This window comes from Aplysia californica, unplaced genomic scaffold (assembly GCF_000002075.1).
Source record: "Aplysia californica isolate F4 #8 unplaced genomic scaffold, AplCal3.0 scaffold00005, whole genome shotgun sequence".
Taxonomy (NCBI): Eukaryota; Metazoa; Mollusca; class Gastropoda; order Aplysiida; family Aplysiidae; genus Aplysia; species Aplysia californica.
This window is the reverse complement of record NW_004797275.1, coordinates 1,983,691-1,993,730: the sequence shown is the minus strand read 5'-3', so window position 1 is coordinate 1,993,730 and position 10,040 is coordinate 1,983,691. Positions and strand designations below refer to the sequence as shown.

General features: G+C 44.8%; 1 protein-coding gene across 1 annotated transcript in view; it reads right to left on the bottom strand.

Annotated features, from left to right (window-relative positions):
* Window positions 1-282: 282 nt before the first annotated feature.
* The window catches only part of LOC101853828 (unconventional myosin-IXAa), a gene marked incomplete at its 3' end in the record, with an annotated part of 38,704 nt that continues 28,946 nt past the window's right edge, over window positions 283-10,040 (bottom strand). The window contains 3 exon segments of the mRNA XM_005089344.2: window positions 283-377; window positions 1,151-2,050; window positions 4,775-5,076. Coding sequence (XP_005089401.2) covers window positions 283-377; window positions 1,151-2,050; window positions 4,775-4,810 — 1,031 coding nt within the window.

Below are 10,040 nucleotides of genomic sequence, written 5' to 3'. Positions count from 1 at the left end.
GTGCCTATTTTAAGAAATTTGAGTAAAAAAATTAGTTTCACAACAGATTCTATGTCACTTTTTTTCGAATACAATTCTTTGAATATCTTGATAACGACTCGGAATAATCTTACGATTTTGATAGAGAACATATTATAGAGCATTTCATTTCTGACCCCATGGTCTTAGTACCTCAAAACGGCCCCCAAAAAAAATTTCAGATAGAACTTTGTAATTCTGGGATAGCGAAATGGTGACCATCACGAGTCAAAAACACAGCACACAAACAGAGTGAACACTTACCCGTGCACCATCCCATTCTGCTTGTAGTTGACCTGGATGAACTTCCCGAACCTACTGGAGTTGTTGTTGTGAACGGTTTTAGCATTGCCAAAAGCCTAGAGGAGGAGAGCATCAGTTTTAGTCAAAGAGTTATACGGCACTTGCATGCAACACAATAAGGGGTCATAATAATTTTAAGTGCCGAAGATTAGAAAAGTTACAAGAGAGTAACAAACATAAAAAAGGAGGAGGAGAGATAAAGACGACAGACGTTTGACAAGAAAGAAGGAGTAGACCACACAGAGCATCCGCCCCTCCCCCCTTCCGTCCCAAAAAAACCACTTTACACAAAGAGAGAGAGAGAGAGAGAGAGAGAGAGAGAGAGAGAGAGAGAGAGAGAGAGAGAGAGAGAGAGAGAGAAGCAGGAGTTTTGCAGCACTTGCAACACAAATACGTCTTATATGTGCCTAAGCGAAGAGGTATTACTAGAGAATGACTTACTAGAAAAAGGATGAGCGATAAGGACGACATATGTTTTAATAGGGAAAGAAGGAGCAAACCGCACCACAGCACCCACCAACCACCCACTAACACACTTCACACACACACACACACACACACACACACACACACACACACACACACACACGACGTTTGATAAGATAAAAGGAGCAAACCACACCAGAACACTAAGACACTCTACAGAGACACACAAATCACGATGAATGATAGGATAGAAGGAGCAAATCACACATGTCAACCACCCACTAAGACACTTTGAGGACACACAGGACACACAAAGGACATACAAGACATACTACAGACACACACCAAGGACACACAACCCAAAAAGACATTCAGAAAGCCGTGTTCCCCTTCCACCTCCTACCTCTAGCACGGGACCGGCTCCCAGTATAGTCTGTTCTACTCCACTGCCGTGTAATCCTTTGTGAGAAAGCGCAGTCAAATGATGCAGCAACAGGTTCGTGCTCTCCGTCTTGCCCGAGCCGGACTCGCCCGAGATGACGATGCACTGATTCTGTCTCAGTCTCAGCATGGAATGGTAGGCGGCGTCCGCCACCGCGAAGATATGAGGCGGGAGCTCGCCCAGCCGTTTGTTCTGGTACATGCTCACGTACTTCGGGTTGTAGATGGGGAAGAATTTGAAAGGGTTCACGGCGATGAGGATGGAGCCCACGTAGGTGTAGATGTTCTTCTGGTTGAAGCGTGCCTTCAGGTTGTGCAGGAGCGTGTGCTCGTTGAGGTCGGGCAGGCTGCAGAGGTCCGGGAACTCTTTCCCCGCCACGGGCTGAGTCAGGAAGGCCAGGAGGAACGAGTCCACAGCGCTCTGGTCGCGCACCACCCACCCGCCCGCAGACGCCTCGGGGTCCCGGCGTCGCAGGTAGAAGCGGTATCCATCGAAGAGTCCCTGAGAGCCGTTGGCCTCACTTTCGGAGGCGCACGGCGGCACCACTTTGGGCCAGAGCAGCTGTAGAGCGACGGGGTTCTCCGTGGAGTCGAGGCGTCTTTCCTTACAGAGCTGGCCGCCCGAAGAGAAGACCTCGGCTAGCTCGAAGTGTTGCCGCACATCGGAGGAGGCACCGCCGCCGCCATGGCCGCCGCCTCCAGAGGCTGATAGGCGCAGCTTCCGACAAGCTACGGCTACGATGTCCTCGGCGCTCGTCCCTTTCTCCGCCTCCACGGACACGTGGTCGACCTCGTCGCTGAGCGGGCCCGTGTACACGCGCACCATGAACGACTCCATGCTGAGTCGGCGGATGAGGGAGATCTTGGGACAGACAAATAGAGCATGGTGAGGAGAATACACGAGTTTTCGTTTTAGCAAGGAGTTTTATGGCACTTGTTTTTTGTTTAGTTTTAGCAAAGGTTTTAGGGCACTTAATTAATTTTTTAAAGTTTTAGTAAGGATTTTAGGGCACTTTTTTACAAAAGTTTTAGAAAGGGTTTTATGGAACTTGCAAAGCAATTAGGTCACATAAAAGCCATAGATTAGAGGTGTTACAGAAGAGTAATAAACACACACGAAAAGAAGGGAGAGAGATAAAAAGGACACATACAATGTATTTTATAGGAAAGAAGAAGAAAACCACGTCGAATCCTTTTGCTATCTTGGGAGTATATCTGACAGAGAGGGAGGAACAGGTGCTAAGATTAAGTCCCGCATCGAAATGGCACAGGCTGATTTCATATCTTTGAATTTGATATGGAGGACCATGGATATCTCACTTCGAACAAAGCTGAGGATTTTCAACTCATAGGTCAAGTCAGTCTTGTTGTATGGATGTGAGACATGGAACGCACCTCAGACTTGCATATACATATAGAGGAGCCAGGTTTTCTAGCACAGGTGTCTGAGGAAGTTTCTGAGGGTCAGATGAATAGACAGGGTCACCAACGAGGAAGTATTAAGAACAAGACAGAGCCCAGCCAGATAAGGTGGAAAGAAGGCGTTGGCAACGGACTGGACATGCTCTCAGGAAGCCAGGCAGCTGCATGACAAGGAAAGTGTTGGATTGGAACCTATAGGGTAAAAGAGCAAGGGGAAGACCAAGTGAAACCTGGAAAGAAGTCACGGAAATTGGTGTACAGAAAAAGATGGGAAGACATGGAATAACGTCAAGAGGCTAGCCCAGGATAGGAAAAGGTGAAAAGCATTTGTTCGTGGCCGATATCCCGATCCATGGTGAGAAAGGCAATGATGATGATGATTGAGCAAATCTCGACACTTGCAGCACAAATGGGTCATACAAAAGCCGAAGAATAGAGACTTTATGTTGCTGAATATTGTTGAGTAAAGAGAAGGATATCGACACAATGACGGTCATTTGGTGCTTGGAAAAAGTTTAGTTTTAGTTTTAGTAGAGGTTTTACGGCGCTCGCAACTGCATAAGGCCATATGAGCGCCAGAAGATTAGAGTTGTTACAAGAGAGTAACAAACATTTAAAAAAGGAGGGGAAATTAGGACGATAGATGTTGGATAGGAAAGAAGAGGCAAACCACACCAGAGCACCCGCCAACCGCCCACGCTTGGAAAAAGTAAGAAAGACAGACAGCAAAAAACCACAAAGGGGAGCATAAAGAAGTAGGATCAGACAGTGGCGCTCTCCAGCCACGAGCTCATCGTTTTTACAAGAGAGTAACATACATATACACACAAAAGGAGGAGAGATACGGTCGATAGATGCTTGATAGGGATGAAGGAGCAAACCAACCACATCAGAGCATCTGCCAACCATCCACTCAGAAAAAGGGAAAGATGGTGAAAATAAAGGAGTTTGAGAAAGAGACCATCACTACAAGTATAGCATCGAGAGCATACAATGCCCCGCTTTGAAATGCGTGTACAAGAAGAGTACGCCAACGGAAATTCTAGCTACTTGAAAGTGACAAAAGTGGGCGTTGGCTAGAAAATAGGTTGACATGCGCTGTTTTAGACAATTCTCAAACCTGTGGAGTTTCAGTATGCGCAAAATCGAGAATTGTTACGACAGTATTGTGCCATCCCAAGGCCAAACATGTTCCATCACAGGCGACAAGCGGCCACAACAAATCGACTAGAAAAATGTGCCTGTCATAAAAATGGCCATCTCCAACGAAATGGCTTTCAGCTGAAATGTTAAAACCCTTGAAAATGTGAGTTATGTACCTTGTTAAGTTCAAACACAATGGGAGTAAAAGAAAAATCAATGAACTCGGCTAAATGCCACGCTCTTCTATACCCAACTTGTCAATGCACAAGTCAGGTATGGGGGAACAAAAACACGACCACTTTAATTCGATACATACAGAAAATAATCTTTTTTCTTATCCTCCTTAGCTCCGGCGTAAAAACGTATTGACATTTCTAGTCTCGCTTTCATACGACGTCCAAAGACTAAAAAAAGGTAAGACGTTGTTTTGTGATTTCAAGCTGTCGCTACACTATATCATATACAGACAAGAGGCGGGAAGTCACTACACTACACACAGACGTCCAGTGGGAATGTGAAATGCCTTAATTTATTGAGGCTGTGTTTTCAAGCACCGACGTCAGAAGCCCTCTATAAATTTTGAAGATGGATAATACCATAGCAGCAGAAATAAGACAGCTGAAAAGCTATTCGGAATGTCAGGATTTGAATGGAAAATATTACTTCTACGACTGTGGTATCTGCGGCGTGTCCTCGGGGAATATTTTTGTCGAAATTAAAATTCTAAATGTTTGATTGAAGAAAAGCTACAAAATATACATTACATAGGCACAATCTATAAAAGAATAAAACAGTTTTTCCTCTTTCGCTTGAAAAATATTCCTCCCTGGTTTAGAAAAATTGAACGGCTTGCCATTGAATACATAAACATTTTATTTTTCTAAACGGGCTAAAATGCGTTTCATATATTATTGGGGAGGGGGTGTTTGTTTTTGTGTTTAGTTTTAGTCCCATGTCCCTATTTGGTGCCAGATATGTGCAGATTACATAAAGCATAAAGAATGTGTGGTAGGCAACTTACTTTAGAGGGTTTGAGATCATACTGGTATCTGGCCATCTTCAGTGTCCGGCAGGGGTCAAGCCAGCAGACGGACAGGGCGGGGTCACGGGGGTCAGTCCAGGGTCAGACCTGGGGCCTGCGAGGACACAGACGCGGGGACTGGGGAAGTCTGAAGGGAGGACATGAGGACTCTCGGGGGACAGGAACTGCCGGTCGTTGTTGGTGGTTGCGGTGGTTGTGGTGGTGGAGGCCGAGATCAGTGGTGGAGACATGGTATCAGCCCTGCCAGCCTGGCGAGGCGAGTGCGTGACGATTCATAATATCTGGAAATAGGCCAAACAATAGAAAAAGGTCAAATTGTTTCTGTCACCCTCTCCACTTTCAGAATACGGACACCACACTTTCCAACGAACGTAACAAATATTTTTAAAATCATGTAACTATAGCGACAAGGAGTACCCCAAGGTGGAGTCATGTCACCTTTGCTCTTTATCCTCTTCATCAATGACCTGATGAATGAACTGCCCAAAGGAATACATGCCGCATTGTATGCAGACGACCTGGTTCTTTGGTGCTCTGAGGAATTCGTCACTACAGCCACATATCGCATGCAACTAGCATTGGACAAACTCACTACATGGACAAAAACCTGGTGTGTAACCATAAACAAAGAAAAGTCTTCTGCTACACTCTTCGCTCTCAGCCAGGCTGAGCCAAAACACCTCACATTAGACAAAAAAAACCTAAAGTTTGAGAATCAACAGAAGTATCTTGGAATAATCTTTGACAAGCGTCTCACATGGAAACAACACATTCAGAATGCAGAAAATAAAGCCAGGAAGAAACTTAACATCATGAGAAAACTAGCAGGGACTCAATGGGGAGTAAATGGGAAAACACTTAGACAGGTCTATCTGGGCGCAATCAGGCCCCATCTCGAGTACGGATCCAGTGCATGGATGACTGCAGCACAAACTCACAAATACACTCTGGAAAAAGTGCAAAACCAGGCTCTCCGAATAATCACTGGAGCAATGAGGTCAACGCCTATAGAAAAGATGGAACAAACAACATCTATAGTGGCCCTGCAGAGGAGATGGGAATGCAAGGCCCTCATACAGTACACCAAGGCCACAGCTATGGAGGATCATATACTGCACACGAGAACAGCGAGATCAAACACCGCAAGACTCAAAAGATCCAACTTCATCAAAGAAAGCAGAAAAATCCAAAGATCCCTACAGGACCATCTACCAGCCACAGTTAACATGCTGAATCACACCCCAGAGGCACCATCATGGGAAAAGAAAAACACAAACATATCTATACACACGTCAATTCCTATGTTCACCACAAGAGATGACCACAGTGACCTGAGCAAGAAGTCCCTCACCCTGTCCATGCTTGAAGAAAGATACCCACGAGAAGCATGGATAAGGATCTATACAGACGGATCTGCCACTGATGCTGTGAAAAGAGGAGGAGCCGGAGTGTACGTACAGTTCCCAAATGGACGACGACAAGCAGAGGCAGTCCCAACAGGGCGACATTGTACAAACTACAGGGCAGAGACGGAGGCTCTAGTACATGCAGCAAACATCATCAAGAATGTGGTAGACCCCCAAAGCCAAGTAGTATTCCTAACAGATGCCATGTCAGTACTGCAGGCAATCACTTCCGGCAAACTACCAAGGCTACGAAAAGAAATAGAGGACATCCCATGTCTGAGGATCATGCTGCAGTGGATTCCATCACACTGTGGTGTCTTGGGAAATAAGCAGGCAGACAGGATGGCCAAACTAGGAGCACAAAAAGAGCAACCAGACAACAGCGTTAACTACACAGAAATAAAAACTATTATAAATACACTATTTAAAGCACCTCAGACACCAGATAACTACCATGAGCTGTCCCGCCAAGAACAAGTGATTATCATCAGACTAAGGACACAACACACAAGACTGAGACAACATATGTACAAATGTTTTAAACTAGTACAATCACCAAAAATGCCAGTGTGGAGAGGCGGACCAAACTGTTGAACACATCCTTCAGCACTGCAAGACACACAGGGCCCTGAGACAGGAAACGTGGCCAACCCCACTGACGCTACAAGAGAAGCTATACGGGCCGCCAGATGAACTGAGCAGGACGGCCCAGTTTATGACAGATACCGGACTTCAAGTGTGATGCGATCGAGAAGAAGAAAAGAAAGATGTAACTATGTACTTTAAGACGTTTTCACAGCACAAGACTTTATAGTGGAGAGGAAAGGGATTTTTTAGAGGGGGGGGGGGTGGGAGGGGGTGTGTGCAGAGAGAGACGGGAAGGGAACATATAATTCGTTTTGAAAAAAAGCCGCGTCTCAATTTCCCAGAACTCAGTGCGAGGGTTAAAAGCAGGGGTTCATTTGGAAGCCGGAATATCATCGGATAATTCGGCACGGGGGGGGGGGGGGGGATAAAGAGAAAAGAGAGAAAGGGTTAGTAGCTCTTTCCTCGGCTTATCTACCACGATGTAGAAAGATCCAACAGCATCTTGTCGGCCTCTATACGGACAACGCCCTTCAGGAGCCGTTCACAGCCTGTGGCTTCTTTTTTCCCCCTTTGTTTTTATTGGTGTTTTGTTTTGTTTGTTGGAAAGGTTCATGTTTCCAGAGTTCTGTGCTAGGTGAAAGTCTTCTTTTAGTTGTGGGAGTAAGGAATGGTTTCATATTTATATATGATTTTACCAGTTTCGTCAACAGAAATTGAAAATCTTGCAGAGTCCATAGGAAGCACACACACACGCACACACACAAACACACACAAGAAAATCCCTCCCTAGCCATGCCAGAATTCATACAAACTATGTATCAGAGAAACCAGTTCATAAACGAAGAAAATACTCTTCAACTTCATTTTGTTTCCCCCTGTTTGCTTCAAAACTCTGGTAATACGTTATATCTTCATTTTAAGATCCAGTAAGAATTCTACGGAGCTTCACCCAAAGAGGCCATATATAAGTGCCGAAGACTAGAGGTATTACAAGCAAGAAACAACAAGCAAAGAAAAGTATGACGAGAGAATATTATTAGAACGATCTGAGTTGTTTGGGACGAAAGAACGGAAAAACCACACATGAGCACCCACCAACCAACCACCCACAAGCTGTAACGGTTGAACGAAAGGGGGGGTTCAGAAATAAGAAAGACCTGAACGATCTCACTCCTCACTCTCTGTTGAAAATCGGACCAAAACACGCACAAGTTTGCTAGTTGAGGCTAGCGACAAGATGTGTCAGCCTGTGCCCTGACTGTTGACACTGAGATTGTGAAAGCGAACGGCTTCATAGAAGCATTTCCTCCCCCAGTTGTTCAAATGGAGCGAGCCCTAAATTTTGATTTTAAAATGGTGTCCTATGGTTTCGGCTTCTTAATCTGCGGATGTCTATTGCACGTGCTCAAGAATTGTTGTTTTTTTTCCTTTCGAAATTCTAATGTTAATTAAATGTTGAAGAAAAAAAGGCAAGTAAAAAAATGAATACTGTAGGTGTGTATGAGTGTGCTGTTGCCATCTATTCACACGCATTACTTGAGATACTAATGACATTATTAAACATTTTATTTCTCTCTCACGTAAACTTTTGCTTTCTGTGTTTAGTACATTTGAACAGCTTGACGATGATTTCAACCCAGTCTATGTTACACCCAGTGCGTCCTGTTAAACAAAATTTATTTGACTGAGTCGAAGCCAGCCGGATTGATTTTGTGTTTTACACCGCGATAGACACATTTCCCAGCCAGATTTTTCCTTCGTCGGAGGGTAAATGCTGCCATTTTGAAACAGTTCGACCGAATTCAACTAAATTCGACTGTGGCCTTAAAATCAAACACGTGTGTGTCTCAAGGTCGCGATGAGTCGACTCGTTCGTAGGGTGGCAAAACGGTAGCTTTTCCCCCCTCTGTAGCTTAAGTTTAGTTTTAGTAGAGGTTTTACAGCACTCGCAACTGCATAAGGTCATAAGAGCGCCAGAAGAATAGAGGTGTTACAAGAGAGTAACAAACATAAAAACGAAGAAGGGGAGATAAGGACGATAGAAGTTTGATAGGAAAGAAGGAGCACCAGAGCACCCGCCAACCAACCACCCTGTAGCCTAAATCTAGAGGGAAAATCTGGCTGTTCTCGAATCAGTGCCGATGGAACCCGATTGGTGGTGTGCATCACGGTACTGGCTTCCCCAGAAGTGTCGGTTCCATCTTAACCCCGCCACGGCTTCTTCACGACCTGAGTGTCTACACGCACGCGGGCGTCCGCGTATGCACACGCACAAGCACAAGCACAAGCACACACACACACACACACACACACACACACACACACACACACACACACACACACACACACACACCACACACAAACACACCACACACAAACACACATAAAAACACTTACACATACGTACACGCAAACAGAAACCGTACACACTAACAAACACACATATAAACACACACACGCGCGCGCGAATAGAGCAAAAACCTGTTGTGGTAAGACTTTGTGAAGTCCGACACCCAACCCAAATATTTGGCTTTCTCATTCAGCACTTTGTTTCAACTTTTCTAATTTCTTTTCGCTTTTGTAAGAGTTTGCGGCACTTTTAACACATATAGGTCATGCAAGCGCCCAAGAGCAAAGGTTTTACTAGAGAGTAACAAGCAAAGAAAAGAAGGCGGAGATAAGAGGACAAAAGACCTTTGACATGTAAGAAGGAGCAAACCACACCAGAGGACCCACCAACCATCCACACGCTCCAACAGTCAAACGAAAGGGGTTTAAAGAAAACAAAAAAGACCTGAGAGGTCGTCACTGTCTGTTGAAAATCAGACCCAAGAACCTGTTGCGGTGAAACTTTGTCATGAACGACACCTAACCCAAATATTTGGCTTTCTTATTCAGCAGTTTGCTTCCACATCACAAAACACATTTCTCCACGGGCGACGGACAAGACTGCAGTCTCACGGTCGTAGGTCGGCACGCAGCGGCAATACGTCGTCCGGCCCTTTCAATGTACTGAGCCCAAAATTTGGAAGGAAAAAAAATTGCAGTTACTTTTTTTCAATCTGTTGTATTGGTTGCACAATCCCCAGAAATACTTTGCAAGAAAATCAAATTCTAAATGTTACAAAAACAAAAAAGATACATAAAGAAGATACAATCGAAAAAAAAAAAAAGAATGAAAGTCTCTCTCTCTCTCTCTCTCTCTCTCTCTCTCTCTCTCTTTTTCTCTCTCTCTCTCTCGTCTCTCTCTC